A 17,364-nucleotide genomic window follows, 5' to 3' on the forward strand; every position below is an offset into this window, starting at 1 on the left:
CCAAGGATTGTCTGATAAAAATAAGACTAATACAGTCTGGAAAACAACTAATAGCATCTATAGGAAGATAAGAGGGAGAAGAGCAGGGTTGTGATCGCCATGTAGCTACCTTGCTAACTCCACAGATCTGCGACAGATGAAATCAACACTCGCTAGCACGTCCAGCAACCCCTGGATCTGCACACAAGGTGCATGAGTAATGTGAGTTCGCCAATTCTGTAAGTAATAAAAGTAAATAAAGATTGAGCAGTAGTGACGAGCAATAAAACATATACAGTTCATATCATGAAATCTCAGTAGCATACAACAGGCTTTTAAAATCATGGTTTTGAATCAACTCGGCTCATTTAAATCCAGTTTCAGCAAAACCGTTTAAAACATCTTTCAAACAAAGTGATGAAATAGTGAGTAAAAATGATGAAAACATAAACATCCCCTCGGGCAAAACATCACTCGTGAACAGTCCCTGGTGCAAACATGAATCATAAATAGTCCCTCAGGCAAACCTCGTAGTCACTCATATACAGCCCCTTGGGCATACCTCACAATCACTCGTAAACAGCCCCTCGGGCACAACATGAATCAAGAATAGCCCCCGGGCAAAACATCATATCACTCACTCAAGGTACCTGTGCTCACTAGGGGGTGTGCAGACTCCAGAGGGGCTCCTACAGCCCAAGCGCTATAACAAGCCACCTCGTGGCATAAATCAATCAGGCCCTCGGCCTCACATAATCATGAATCAGTAACAAAATGTTGTGGCGTGTAGCCCGATCCCATAATATCCTCACAAAAACAGGCCCTCAGCCTCACTCAGTCATAAACCTCTCAAGTCACTAGGGCTATCAGTAAAAATAGGGTGCTCACCCCAAAATAATATTTTATACGCATTAAATCAGAGTGATAAAGACTGAGTTATGAAATCAGTAAATATAGTATGACTGAGTATAGATTTTCAATCAAAATAGTGGGACGATAATAAGGAAAAGGCCCCTAAGGGTCCAGACAGCTCTATCACAAGGCCCAACTATGGCATTCAACCCAATTTATAGAAACTCTTTCTAAAACACATAAGTATCATATAGTATCATTCAAATACGCAACTTTACAGTTGCTACGGGACGGACTCACAATCCCCAACAAAGCACGCCTACATGCCCGTCACCTTGCATGTGCGTCACTTCAAAATAGTAAAACGATGTGAAATTCGGGGTTTCATACTCTCAGGACTAAAATTACAATCATTACTTACCTCAACCGGTCAAATCCCTACTCCGTGATTCTCTTGCCCCTCGACTCGGCCTCCAATCACTCCGAATCTATTTACAACCAGAACAATACCATCAATATACACTAATGGAATGAATTCCACAAGAAAAAATATCAAATTAGGCACAAATCCCGAAATCTTCTCAAACCCGACCCCCGGGCCCATATCTCGGAATCCGATAAAAATCAAAAACCTAGAAAGCACTTACACTCACGAGTCTATACATACCAAATTCATCAAAATCCGACATCAAATGGTCCCTCAAATCCCCAAATCAAACTCTCCAATTTCCAATCCCTAACCCCTCATTTTCATCCCTAATTCCTACTAATTACATGCTTTAAACAACTGAAAATCACCAAAAGCATGAGTATTAGGCTCAAGTAACTTACCTCAATGAAACCACCTTGATTCCCTCTTCAAAACTCTCCAAAAGCTTCAAAATACGAATAGAAATGGTGATGAATGATCAAAATTCGCGAAGGATTTAATTTATACCTTCTGCCCAGGCATTTTCGCACTTGCGGTGCTGCTTCTGCGCCCAAATGTCTGCATCTGTGGAAGTCTCTTATAGTCCAAGGACCGCATCTGCGCCCCAGGCATCGCACATGCAGGCCTGCAGATGTGTCAAACCCACCGCATTTGCGGCTTCTCTCTGAGTCCTCCAATTCCTCATCTGCGGCTTCCCCACCGCATCTGCTACCTCGCACCTGCGGTTTCCACTTCGCAGGTGCGGTTACATCAGAAGCAGCAACTTCAGCTGCACAATTCTATTTCCAAAACTTTTGTTAACCATCAAAATTCATCCCGAGGCCCTCGGGACCTCAGTCAAAAATACCAACAAGTCGCATATCAAAATACGAACTTAGTCGAACCTTCGGAACACTGAAAACAACATCAAAACACCAAATTACCCTCGAATTCAAGCCTAAGAACTTCTAAACTTCCAAATTCCGCAAATGATACCGAAACCTGCCAAACCTCGTCCGAATGACCTGAAATTTTGCACACACGTCACAAATGATACTACGAACCTACTCCAACTTCCAAAATTTTATTCCGACTCTGATATCAAAATTTCCACTGCCGACCGAAAATTGCAAAATTTCCAATTTTACCAATTCAAGCATAATTCTACCACAGACCTCCAAATCTCATTCCGGATGCGCTCCCAAGTCTAAAATCACCCAACGGAGCTAACAGAACTATCAGAAATCCAATCCAAGGTCAAATATTAAAAAGTCAAAAAATTGGTCAAACCTTTCAAATTTAAAGCTTCAAGCTGAGAATCATTCTTCCAAATCTATTCTGATTAACCTGAAAAACCAAAAACGACGATTTACATGAGTCATAATACATCATGCGGAGCTACTCATGTCCTCAAACAACCGAGCGAAGTGCAAATACTCAAAAAGATCAATTGGGTCGTTACAATAAGCCTAGAAGAAAACATGTTCAATCCCTACAAGTCAAAGCCTCTAATCTTTTCTCACAAAATAGCTATGGCCATCAAAACAAGACACGAATTTTGTTAAGTGGTATCACTTGATTTATATTTAGCACAGGTACGTCAGTTCTATGTCTATTAGCAAAAACTAGTATTAGTACCCATGCGATGCGCGGACACAAATCATATCGGATTGTGATTTTGATTATTTGAATTATGTATAAATAACTTTAAAATATAAACCTTCCAGATAAAATTTATTGATAATCATTAGATATTAATTAAGAAGCAAGACATGAAACCATTTCGCAAATCTCATAGTGGATAACCTGTTTTCTTTTTCTATATTTATATAATCCAATAGGGTTAATTTTAGTACTTGAATTTCGTTTCGTTATCAATATTAAAAATTACTAACTATGTCATGTGGTGATTTGTCTCGTTTGAACATATTAAATTATATTATTTTAATAAAATTTTCAATATTAGTTTATTTTTTATCTCAAGCTTTAATAAGTCTTACTCTTTTAAATTTTACACAATTTTTTTTGTTCTTTGCTTATAATTATTATATTATTTATTATTTAATATTATTATACTTTCATGTGATTTTTTTGGCTTACTAATTGACTTTATATTTTGCTTATTATTCTTTTAATAATTATAATATATTTTTTATTCTTGAAATTTAATATATTTTACGCTTTTATCCTCTTATTCAAATCTATTTTACAATCTATCAATAATACTTTTGAAAATAATTCAATTATTTACTTTATTTTATTTTAAATTAATTTAAAGTATAAATATTCTCACATTGTATCTATTTTTTTCTTTATACAGTCTCTTCCCTATTAAGAAATTTTTAATTAGTATTTTACCCGTAATCAAAATAATATCATATTTGACTTTAAGTTGTAACTTTGATTAGTATAAAATATTAATATATAAGTTCTTTGATTATTATATTCCAAATCTATTAAGTTTTCTTATATTTATTTTTTGTATTACATACAATAAAAAAAAATCTCTTTTAGTTTCAACATACAAATTTGACTTTTAATTTTAGTTAATAAAATTACTTATATTAGATATTTATTTTATATTTTTAAATTTTAATTCTATATCTAGCAAGACTTTAATTTTTGGTGCCACTTTATTTAGTATTATTATCCATTACTATCCTTTAATATAATATAGATAATCAAGAAATTTTTTAATCTTAAAATAAATATCTATTTTATTTTTAAAATATTTCTTGAATTCTTAAGTTATTTAAATTTATCAATAGTATTTTTAATTATTTTATTTCACTTTATTTTATTTTCTAAACCAATTCTTAGAATAAATATTCTCACGCTATTTCTAATTTATTTTAAATATTTTTAAGTTCTTATTTTATCTGTTAGACATAAGTTGCGTGGTATTATCCACAATATGATATTTCTTATCATAATAGATAAATAACAACTTTCTCTTCTCAAATATTTAAATAAGTTTTATCATTTTCTTTATGATGAAAGATTTGATTAATTTCTCTCTATTTATTCCTTATTTTTGCTATTCTATTGTTCAATAAATAATATTATTACATTGTTATGTGACTTTCATTAGCTTGTTTAATTTAGTATCTATTTCTACCACTCTTATTTTAGTATTAATCATAAAAGTTAGTTTCTTATTTGTTTGAACACATTATATCTAATGATAATATTTTCATTATCATTTTATTTCTCTATGTACTATTTCTAAAAATAATAAAATTATGAAATGAAAGAAAAGAAAACAGATCAAGTGGTTAGTGAATAATTATATTTGGAAAGCTATCAAAATTTATTTACTATAAGAATGTGAGTCAATTTTAATTGATTTCTACCATAAATTAAATTTGATCAAATCTAATTTGTTTTAATCCTTATTAAATTTGTCTAAAAATCTATTTAGATTATGTCTTAAAAATGTTAAGTGACATTTTCTGAATATGCCCCATGGCTTAATGTCATGCCTCACTACCTTCCTTTTAATATAATATATATAGAAGATACAAATATTTAAGTTTTTTCTTATCTTATAAATAATTGTATACTTTATGTAAGATCTTATTTTACTGCTTGAATATTTTAATTTTTGAAGTCAATAAATCTTTAATAGCATAAGTAAATTTTGGTTTTATTTTATATTTTAACTTACTTCAAAGTATAAATAGTCATAGGTTATCTCAATTTACGTTTTTATATATTTTTTATTTTTTCCAATTATAGTTTTTTAATTAATTTTTTACCTCCATATTTCTAGGTAATTTAGAAGAAAATCTATGAGTGATTATATATATATATATATATATATATATATATATATATATATATATATATATATATATATATATATATATATATATATATATATATATATATATATATATATATATATATATATATATATATATATATATATACTACTCCCCAATTTAAATTGTTAATTATTTTTCTTATTTTCATATTTTATAGATATTTAAATTCAAAAACAATAACCAATAACTAATTATTAACTAAATAACTAATTATGCCAAGTGACTTTTTTCTAGGCTGCCACTTGGCTTAAGGAGAGGGCTTTTTCCTCTCCTTTTAATAATATATAGATTTTCGCCGAAGCGGTGTGACGTGCCACTGATTACACTAACGTGTGTCCACCCTTGTTACGGGGAAAAGCTATTTTTTCAGTTTATGTTTTCTGCTACTATTCAAAAAGTGCTTATGTCTCCTCTAAAAACTTGGTCAGACACCTCAGCTCTCTTAAATAAATACTTTTAATATTTAAATTAAAGCACTTTTGGCTTCTTAAAAACTTGGCCAAACAGGCTACTATTCAAAAAGTGCTTATGTCTCCTCTAAAAACTTGGTCAGACACCTCAGCTCTCTTAAATAAATACTTTTAATATTTAAATTAAAGCAGTTTTGGCTTCTTAAAAACTTGGCCAAACAGGCTATAAATCAGATTTAAGTCAATAATATTGGAATAGATTTTCCAATTTCTAGTTAACGTTTAGGTTTTTGCACTACTATAAATATAGGAATGCTAATATCTATTTACTTGTGTAGAAAACATTGAGAGATGTATTGTAATTATGAATTAATTATTTTTCGGTTAATTGTATACCTCGAAAATGGTAAGTAAATTACACCAAAATATCAATTTTCTCAAAATTTCAACATTACGTGTGTTCCTACCTGTTTTTTGCAAACTCAGTACAGCGTTTAAAAGATGGAATTCAGTTTCGTTTAATTGCCCCACAACTTGAATTTTTTAAGTTTCTGTTCTCTGGAAGAGAAGGGAGATACTTTAAAAACAATAGTAGAAGGAATTCACCTTTGAGTGGAATTCAGAGAGTTGAAATTTCAGAAAACCAACCAATTTTAAGAGAAGCATACCATCCATTAACACTTGTTCGTATCATTTAGCTCAATGATTTCGAGAAGGGATTGTTTCAGAGTGTGAATAATTGTGTTGATAACGTGTTATACAATGGTATAAATTGAAAGTAAAACAAAAAAAATTAGAAAAGGAACTTAAAGAGAGATTTATTTCTTCTTCTTGGTGTATTACAAATAGGTCACAAGTGACTATTTATAAGAAAAGGAAGACTCCCACATGAAACTTCATAACCTTAACTTATTGTTATGTAACAAGATTTCTCCATAAATCTTGTTATGGAAAGACATCCACAATGCACAAGGTCCTAGTTAAGAAGTGCACTGCACTATCGCAAAAGCGACTCCCTAACAACTTTATTCAACAAGATAAAAACACAACATCTTATTTTCTAAACAAAGATGAATGAAGTTTCCTTAAGATGAGCAATAGTTGGCAGCTCTAGATTTTGATGGATTCCACAAGTAGGGCAATAATGTGAGGTTTTAAAACTTTCTCCGGGTTAGTATATCCATCTTGATTGTTTTTATATGTAAAGTCAACAATACGAGCAAAATTAAGAATACGAGATAAAAGCTCCATAGAGACAGGAGTAGGCCTAAGAATTCCTTCGTTAACATCCTTCCATGCTGCATCAACCATTTCTTGAAATTTAGTCATTGCCTCTTCTGTTGATACTCCATAATCTCTCATGTAGCACTCAATTCCTGTTGCAATTTGTCCCCTACTTTTTTCAACCTGTAAAGGCAGATTGATTAATTAGGGTTGCCTCAATTGTCGTTGCAATACTTTGTTTGGTCAAATATCATATAATGATCTAATCCGTGTGGGATACTACCTCGTATGTTGCTATGTCATCAATAATTCGGCATAATATCGCACTAGCTTCAAAAATCTTAGGATTCTTTGCTAACCACTCAAAATCCTGCTCGGTAATAGACTTCACGCCCAAATAACATGTTGTAGGGCACGAGTAATAGGTGCTAGTTGCAAGTCCATTGCTTAGGTATTCAGAAAAATGTGGCTTATATCCTTCAATAAACCATTTTGCCTCGATATTATAATTCCTTACTAGTTCTTTGACCTGTAAAACCCAAACATATGAATTGAAGTGTTAGAGAATTGTATCTTGATTGCTCCAAGTTTATGATCTGCTAGCCGCCAGACAAAATGACGTGAGAAATGAATTACGAAAAAAATAATTGGATAGTTAGGTTGTTGGGACTACACACTCTTTCTTTTGCATGGTAGACAACATGAGATCTTCCATCACTAGACAATTCCTTTTCATAATCCTCATGAAGGTCTAAAAGAGCCTTATAACTGATTTTCATGTAATCAGGGAGCCGATCAATTTCGCTAATATCCCATCTGCAAGGTGACAAAGCTATGGTAAATTTGTGCATTTTAAAAGAGCATAAATATAATGAGCAAAAGCTCGCCTTAATCTTTTCATGATATTGATCACTTTCAAAGTATATTTGAATAAGTGAATTGATGAAGTTCATATATACCTTTCTATGGCATCCGTGTATATGTCAAGTTCTTTAATTGTACCATAAGCATCAAAAGTGTCATCCAAACGAATATATATAAATAATTGTAACAATATTTTATTAAAGGCGTATGTGCTTCATGATGAACTTACCTGGAGAGATGTTGAAACCATGTTGCCTGAGCAATCGAAATTGAAGTGCAGAAGTGCACAAATCATCAAAGGTTGAGTTTTGGTTGTAAATTTGATCCAAAATTTCATCAATTTCTTTCTCAAAGTGGTAGGCTATGCCAAGGCGTTCAATAGTGTCAATTAAATTCAACGTATCAGCCAATTTACTTCCAGTAGCTAATAACATACTCCTTGTTTGTTCCTTCAATGGTTCAATCTCTTGAGCATACTTTTCTGCAATCTATTTATAATGTATTAAAAAAGAAAACTAAAATTAGCAAAACTAATGTTGTTCAATAAACATAAAGAAGAAACTAACCATGCTTGCAAGAAGAATTAAACTATATAGAAAGAAGTTAATGAATTACCTGATTTTCAAAGGAGAATGAAAGGAACTGATCACCCCAAAGACTAGGGGAGAAGTTGGCGACGGGGCGAACGATCTCTTCTTGATAGTTGTCAACTGCTGCTGCTGAGGCCATTGCTAATGCAAGATGAAAGTTGATAGAAGAAAGAAACTGTATAGTTGAAAACAGTGAGTGTGATGACATAAATGGAAGAGAAAGGATAAGCATATATAGTGGTGAGAGACACACAACCAACTCTCCAAGTAATCTCTTATTTAATCTTAAGATCACGTTAATGTGATCTTAAGATCAGATTAACTGATCAAAATTAATTTGCAGGATCATCTAATCTTCTTGCAGTTGCCTTACTTGACATTAGACTAACTAGTCATCACTCACAAGGTTGGATCACTTAATTCTGCACGTTAGAAAGAAAACTTAGGCCCAACTGTGGACTTCCAAATATTATTGGAGGCTTCGCGCGTTTTTAAAAAGATAGAATGCAACTTTTACCTACATTTATATTAACTGAAATAAAATACTGTTAAGTAACTTTTATGAAGTGATGGTGTAAATAATTTTGAAACTACCAGCCACGAGGTTTAGACGTCAAATCTAAACTTTCTTATTAATTTATTACTAAAGTAAAAACTACTAAATGTTTTAACAAGAACATATTTATAAGAAACTTTTAAACTCGGTACACTAAGTTCCCGCTATGCGTGGGGTCTATAATGGTCATACCTTCTATTCTATGCAGCCTTACCATGCATTTCTGCAAGAGGTTATTTCTACGGTCAAACACGTGACCTCCTAGTCACATGACAACAACGAACTTTACCAGTTACGCCAAAGCTCCTCTTCTACGAGAGACTTTTAAGCAATGGTAGAAAAGTAGTACTACATTTCCAATTAGAGTCATGGTCAACGTGCCCAAGGCACCCTTAACTATTAACACCAAAATCAAAGATATTGTCAAGGAGATAGAGTAATGGTTAAACATTGTTACAAAGAAGCAAATAAAGTTGCAGATATAAATTTGCATTCATAGCCATATCCACCAAGGCAAATTAGAGGCTTTCTTCAACTAGACAAATAGGAGATGATTTCCTTCATAATCACACAACTAAAAGCTGCAGAGAATTTCAATTTCAGCTACTTGAACTTTGTTTTGTTATTAGTAGATTGAGTAGTGTTTTTTCTGTTGAAGTTTCTTGACAGAATATTCAGAGTTTGGTAACTCTCACATTCTATGAAAGAGTCAAGCACTGCGATGAAGGGAGCCATAGCGTAACTGGTAAAGTTGTTGCCATGTAACTAGGAGGTCACGGGTTCGAGCCGTAGAAACAACGTCTTGCAGAAATGCAGGGTAAAGCTGCGTACAATAGACCTTTGTGGTCTGGCCCTTCCCCGGACCCCGCGCATAGCGGGAGCTTAGTACAGCGGGCTGCCCTTTTTACTCAAGCAATATGGTCCTCCTTTTCCAAATAAGATCCTTTCCCACTATTCTATTTTAAGCTATCCCATTGTATTGTAAATAATTCGACTTAAAAAATTAGTTAAACATTCTTTAAACCTCACACTTATTTCTATTATATTATGAGAAAACTTTTGAAAATACCAGATGTAATCTAAGTTTAACCAACAATACCTTATTGTCGCACTTCCTTTGGTAATCGGTTGGTAACTTAATTTACCAACCAATTTGTTTTTTTGTCGGAATATTCTTTTGTAGTGAATCCAATTATTTAGTGGGTAGACCTTTTTGGTAGATGTAATCGTTCATTAGATTAAAAAAAAAAGGAATATATGGGGTATAATGTAAAATATATGTTTGGTTTATAATAAATAAATTTGGAGAAACTTTTATTTCCAGTTTTTACACTGTCTTAAAAGGCTTTGGATGAAGAGTATTGGTGAAGGACACTTTTGTCATTTAGTTAGTTTATCCTGAGATTATTAATCTACATTGAATAATGAATATTGTATAAAAATAATACTAGAATTGTAATATATCTAGTCCCGGCATTGCTCATACTGGAAACGAAAATTCCAAACATGGAATTAATTAAAGAATCTCATATTTTTATTATGAGATTATTATCTCTTATCCCACAAACCAACAGAGTGAATAGAAGCATATGGTCCAAGTCCTCAATTTGACCTACTTAGATAGAAAATGGCAAGAAAATTACATCAAAATATCAATTTTCTGACTCATTATTGTCTGTATCTCAAATTTTCAACATCACGTGTATTCCTAGCTACAAGTTTTTCCTTTCGTTTAATTGTACCACAAGTTGAATTGCCAGCTTTTCTCCTTCTGTTATTAAAGAACTTTCAAAGTTTTGTTGTGTGGAGGAGAACAGATATGAATTTAAGCGTTTTAATGCTTTATTAGTGGGGCCAAAGTATCAATGAACCCTATTCTCTGTGACAATTACTATGAACAAACCAATTATATACGTTTATTTTTAAAATATAACCACAAAGGCGGCTAGATTATGTTAAGCAAATAAAACTTAATACTGAATTTATAAAATGAAATCTTATTAATTTAGTCACTATAGAAGAGATAAAATTTTCATGTATAGGTATATAATATTGTAAATTTACTCGGAATATTAGAGATAAAACTTTCATGTATATGCATATAATAAAGTGAATTTTATAAATTAATGAAATTAACTACATAAATATAAATATTTCTCGGATTTTCTCCAATACTCTTCCGTATTATCAACTCCCTATAAACGGATGATAATATTACATTATGATGTGAACAGCTCAAACATATTAAAATGAAAAAACCATATATTTTATATACAATAATAGTTTGCAATAAAACATTAACAGTAAGCTATATAAAGTAAAAGAAAGAAAAGGCCATCAATTGCTACTAAGAACCTAATAACCTAATAGAACTTCTATCGCGCCGTAAAATTCATGGACTGGCGTGATTAGCACCCTATACTTTATTCGTATTGAGCGAATCATTCCATATGATATGCCCAAACCATATGCATTAAAACTAAAATAAACCATTTCCAAAACCATGCATAAAATATTTAAATCGAGGCTCATTCGGCCCATTTCATACAAGTAAAAAGTAATAAATTATACAATATCTATAAATGTCTCCGTTCATGATTGTTATGTGGAACCATATTACAACCCTACATTACTATTACTATCTATATATGGAAGCCTCTAAAACATGAAGTAAAATAACCACCCACGACAACCCCCAAATAAATAAAAAGGAAAGAACAACATAATAAGCTAGCGCGAACAAGAAATGGTGCCTCACCAAAATAAGTTGGAAAATAAATCATTTTAGCCCTGTATGCTCATCACGTGCCACACTGGCCTCATCCAGATTTCGGAAATATGACTACACAGGATTAGCGAATTATCCCATGATTACTCACAAAATAAGACGTGAAGTCATCTTATCAATTTTTTTTTCATGAATAGACCTCATCTCACACACACATATATATGTATATATGTGCGCGCGCATGTTTTCATATTGATTGTTTTTAGGTGAAAGAAATTTTTTATTGATTCCCACCTAGCAAAGTTACTTACAAGTAATATTTCCAATCCATAATCTATAAGCTATCCTATCTAGCTCAATGTCAAAACTATATCGTTATTCTCTTCTCCTTGAGCATCCCTAGTAGGTAGGTTTGCCCAGTTAGAAACTAGTCCTACACTATTGCATAGTCATTGCTATTTCTTTATCTGTACAATTTATTGATTCACTCTATTTTTTTTCTATTCTTCCTGTTGGCTTCTATGAGTTATAGTCTGTATTTGCTATCCTCTTTTATGCTCTTCCACATCTTTGTTTGCAATGGTACTTTCTGATTCCATAGAGCTTCATTATATTCCTTGCTCGCCATATTCCATACATAACTGCTGTGATGATTGAGGTCACGAATCCTCGGCATATTCTCCTTTTTATACGTCTACCCATTTTCCTCCAAATGCTTTGCATATCTGGTTGCTTCAGCTTTATTCCCATCCAGTTGCATAGTTCATCAATGCACATTTTAGAGAATTGACACTCAAAGTACAAATGATGAATTGTTTCATCCTGCATTCCACAGAGTAGACATGTTCTCTCCTGGCTTATTCCCATCATATGTAGTCTGTCCCTCATAAGTAATCTCTATCTCATGATCAACTAGCCTATAAAACAATGTTTTGGAACATTTTAATCTATTCCAAATCCATCGTGCATATGACCATTTAATTAGGTGTTGCTCTTCTTCTCCATTGGTATCCTTCATCATTTACTGTGTACCCCTTCATTTTCCCCTTCCACCCTTTTTGTTCAAACCCTACAGCAAAAACTATTTTGATATTACATATTTTCTTCCAATACCATTCACTATCTTGCGGTGGTTTGTATTGCCACCAGTCTTTGTCATTTATGTATATGTGATTTACCCATTTAACCCATAATAAATTACTTTTTTGCTCTATATTTCATACATATTTTACCAATGTTGCTTCATTCCATAGCAAACAGTCTTGTATTCCTAATCCACTCTAGCTCTCTTTTTGTTCGGCAGACTAGGTCCCATGCTACCTGTAAGGATTTGTTCATGACACTTTTTCCATCCCATAGGTAGTTCCTACAGATAGCTACAATGTCCTTCATGACCCTTTTTGGTAGTAAGAAGATGAATTCCCAATATGACTGTAGGTGCAGCAACACTGTATTTACCAATTGAATTCTCCCTGCATACAGTAAGATCCTAGATCCCCATCCTTTGATCTATACCAGTATCTTGTCTATCAACATTTCACAATCTACAACACTTAGTTTCTTTGAGGATATAGGCACTCCAAGATATTTAAATGGAAGTTTACCTTTCTTATATCCTGTCAACTCACATATGTCTTTTATCTCTCTACCATTCATATTTGCACCTAAGATGTTCGATTTATTTGCATTAACAGCCATACCAGATGCATTCGAGAATGATTTGAGTCCCCTTAGCATGAGCATTACTGATAGATAATCTCATTTACTGAATAGTATCATATCATTCGCAAAACAAAGGTGTGTCAGCTTCAATCCTTTGCATTTTGTATGAAAAGCAAATTCTTCCTTTTTAGCTACATGCACCATGCATCATGCGCGTGAAATATTCCATACAGATCACAAACAGTAAAGGAGAGATTGTATCCCCGTGTCTTAATCCTCTTTTCCCCTTTATTTTGCCATAGCACCCACCATTTAAGTTCATATTAATTGTTGTCGTCCATATTTATATGGAGTTGATGATATGGAGAGTGTGGGAGCAAATCCGAGAAATATTTATATTTGTGTAGTTAATTTCATTAATTTACAAAATTCATTTTATTATATGCATATACATGAAAATTCTATCTCTTATATATCGAGTAAATTAAAAATTTGATACGCATATACATATAAAATTCGTTTTCTCACTCTCTTCTTCTCCATAACCTACTTCCTCTCTCTTCACTCTTTAATTTCGTTTCACGGTGCCACGAAACGAAAACTTTGAAAATTCTCTAATTGTTGTCCCAATGTCCCACATCGGTGAAGTACCAATTTTGGTTGGTACTTCACCCTATAAAAGAAGGCCTAATGTTTAGGATTTAAACACACTTCTCATTTGCCTTCGTATCTCTTTAAGGCATTTGTATCTTCTTTCTTTAGTATTATTTCACTTGTATTTTTGGAGTGGAACAAAATATTGATTGTGTCCGAGGAAGTAGGCAAAATTAGTCGAACCTCGTAAATTCTGGTGTTCCTTTTATTGTTGCTTTATTGTCTTATTTATTATATGGTGGCTATCATAATTTTTGGTATAATAGTTGTGACTCATTCACACTATATACATTTGGCTTCCGCAACAATTGGTATCAGAGCCAAGGTACTGTCTAAGTATGATCTGTGGTTGCAGCATAGTCTGATCTTCCACATCAGAAAAGATTTATTTTGGTAAGTGAGTCAAGGTTTTGTCTGAGTCTGCTCTATGGTTGCATCTTAGTCTGATCTTCCACACCAGAAAGGAAATAATCTTGATTTGTGTCGTCAGCTATTAAATAATATTTGTGTCAAAGGTGGGAGACAATAAACAAGAAAAATCTACATCAAGTGTCAACAATACATCATCATTGGCATCTTCGCTTATGACAAGAATTGTATCAAGTGCAACATTTGCGGTAGAAATTTTTTACGGTTCAGGACATTTTGGGATGTGGCAAGGAGAGGTTCTAGATGTCCTTTTTCTACAAGAGCTAGATCTTTCTATTGAAGAAAAGAGACCAGATATTATTGGAGAAGAAGATTGGAGAATTTTCAACCATGTTGCTTGCGGTACCATTCAATCCTACCTTGCTAGAGAGCAGAAATATCCATATACAAAGGAAACTTCTGTAAGTAAATTATGGAAAGCACTGAAGGATAAATTTTTGAAGGAAAACAGTCAAAATACATTGTACATGAAGAAGAGACTGTTTCGCTTCACCTATGTTCTTGGTACCACGATGAATGAACATATCACCAATTTCAATAAGTTGGTCACAAATTTGCAAAATATGGATGCAACTTTTGATGATGGTGACTTGGACTTGATGTTGTTGGGGTCACTTCCTGATGAGTACGAGCACCTTGAAACTACTCTACTCCATGGGAATGATGAAATTTCTCTCAGAGAAGTTTGTTCGGCTTTGCACAGCTATGAACAAAGAAAGGGAGAAAAACAGAATGACGGAGAAGGAGAAGCACTGGTTGTGAGAGGTCGTCCTCAAAATCAAACGAGGACAAAGAAGGAAAAATCAAAGTCAAGATCTAGACCCATCAAAGATGAATGTGCCTTTTGTCGAGAAAAGCGGCACTGGAAGAAAGACTGTCCGAAGTTGAAGAATAAGGCCAAATATAACAATGGAAAGACCATTATGGATTCAAATGTAGCTGATTATGATGATTCAAACTTCTCATTAGTTACAACAGAGTCATCAACATCATCAGACATATGGTTGATGGACTCGGCTTGTAGCTATCATATGTGTCCCAACAAGGACTGGTTCGTGGATTTTCAAGAAGGAGAATATGGAGTCATCCACACAGCGGACAACAACCCTCTTACCTCATATGGAATTGGTTCAATACGATTAAGGAACCATGATGGAATGATCAGAATATTAACAGATGTTCGATATATACCAGATTTGAAAAAGAATCTCATCTTTGTGGGAGCCCTAGAATCAAAAGGGTTCAAAATCATTGCAGAAATGGAGTGATGAGAGTATGTTCCGGTGCACTAGTGTTAATGAAGGCCAATCGGAAAAATAATAATATGTACCGTTATCGTGGTAGTACAGTTATTGGGACAGAGACAGTGATATCTAGTGACGAAATAGAGGCAGAAGCAACCAGGTTATGGAACATGCGCTTGGGACATGCTGGAGGAAAATCCTTGAAAACTCTATCAGATCAAGGATTGTTAAAGGGAATAAAGGCTTGAAACTTGGAGTTTTGCGAGCATTGTGTCAAAAGGAAACAGACAAGGGTTAAGCGATCCATAATACTAAAGGCATTTTGGATTATGTACACTCTGATGTTTGTGGTCCTTCCAAAATACCTTCATTGGATGGGAAGCACTATTTTGTAACCTTTGTTGATGATTTTTCCCAAAGAGTGTATACAATGAAGAGCAAAGATGAAGTGTTGAGAATTTTTCTCAAATGGAAGACGATGGTGGAGAATCAAACAGGCAGGAGGATCAAGTGTATTCACACAGACAATGGAGGTGAATACAAAAATAATCATTTCAATAAAGTCTGTGAAAATGATGGCATCGTCCGACACTTCACTGTCAGACATACACCATAACAGAATGGAGTGGCAGAACGTATGAACCGGAACTTGCTGGAGAAGGTACGGTGTATGTTGTCTGTCTTGGACAAAGAATTTTGAGCTGAGGCAATTACATATGCATGACACCTCATTAATCGCTTACCATCTGATGCTATTGATGGGAAGACACCATTTGAAAAATGGTATGGAAAGCCTGCTGTAAATTATGACTTTTTGCACATATTTGGCTCAACTGCATATTATCATAACAGAGTCAAAATTGGATCTAAGGGCAAAGAAGACTATTTTTATGGGGATTACTTCTGGAGTCAAAGGATATCGCTCATGGTGTCCTATGATAAAGAAAGTAATATTCAGCAGGGATGTTACCTTTGATGAATCTGCTATGGTAAATAAGGTAACAGAAGATACTAAACAAAATGAGGGTGCTTCTAAGCAGGTGGAGTTTGAGGGAAAATTTATTTTTCCTATACAAGAAGCAGAGGAGGAAACAAATGAAGATTATCTTCTGGAAGAAGAGCCAGTAGAGAGGGAGATTCCAACTCAGGAACCTTAACAACAACTTGAATCAATAGCAACCAGCAAGCCAAAAAGGACAATAACAAAACCTATTCGTCTTTATAGAGATGGTTACTTGTGCCGCCTCAATTGTAGCTGATGATGTTCCTACCACTTATAAAGATGCAGTCCAAAGTTTAGAAGAAGATAAGTGGAGGATTGTCATGAATGATGAAATACAGTCCCTTCATCAGAATCATACATGAAGATTGGCTAATCTCTTAAAGGGAAAGAAAGCAATTGGGTGCAAATGGGTGTTTGCAAAGAAAGAAGGATTTTCTAACCAAGAAGATGTTCGCTACAAAGCAAGATTGGTGGCCAAAGGATATTCTCAAAAGGAGGGAATTGATTACAATAAAGTATTTTCTCCAGTTGTAAAACATTCCTCCATTATAATTATGTTGGCTTTAGTAGCACAGTTGGATTTGTAACTAGTTCAGATGGATGTAAAACTATATTTTTACATGGAAATTTGGAGGAGGAAATCTATATGACTCTGCCAGAAGGATTCAAAGTTGTTGGAAAATAAAATATGGTATGCAAACTTGAAAAATCATTGTATGGATTGAAACAATCTTCTAGATAATGGTACAAGCGATTTGACAAGTTTATGTTGCGGCAAGGGTACAAGAGAAACAAATATGATCATTGTGTGTATTTGTGCAAGCTTAAAGATGGTTCCTTTGTATATCTTCTCCTATATGTTAATGATATGTTGATAGCTTCTAAGAATTCGGAAGAAATTGATAAGTTGAGGATTCAACTGAAGAAGGAGTT

At 33.5% G+C, this 17,364-nt stretch overlaps 1 protein-coding gene across 2 annotated transcripts; it reads right to left on the minus strand.

The window, feature by feature from the left end:
* Positions 1–6,315: 6,315 nt before the first annotated feature.
* Positions 6,316–8,587, minus strand: LOC107792367 (vetispiradiene synthase 2-like). Of its 2 annotated transcripts, XM_075225894.1 has the most exons (5): positions 8,181–8,586; positions 7,795–8,053; positions 7,379–7,517; positions 6,985–7,230; positions 6,316–6,884 (listed from the first exon to the last, which is right to left on the minus strand). In XM_075225894.1, exons 3-5 carry the CDS (start codon positions 7,478–7,480, stop codon positions 6,588–6,590), a joined length of 645 nt encoding a protein of 214 aa, XP_075081995.1. In that variant the 5' UTR covers positions 7,481–7,517; positions 7,795–8,053; positions 8,181–8,586; the 3' UTR covers positions 6,316–6,587. The 2 variants fall into 2 exon arrangements, with proteins under 2 accessions (XP_075081995.1, XP_075081994.1); XM_075225893.1 differs by having other exon boundaries at positions 7,379–8,053; positions 8,181–8,587.
* Positions 8,588–17,364: the final 8,777 nt, after the last annotated feature.

The sequence above is a fragment of the Nicotiana tabacum genome, chromosome 11 (assembly GCF_000715075.1).
Source record: "Nicotiana tabacum cultivar K326 chromosome 11, ASM71507v2, whole genome shotgun sequence".
In the NCBI taxonomy this organism is placed as follows: domain Eukaryota; kingdom Viridiplantae; phylum Streptophyta; class Magnoliopsida; order Solanales; family Solanaceae; genus Nicotiana; species Nicotiana tabacum.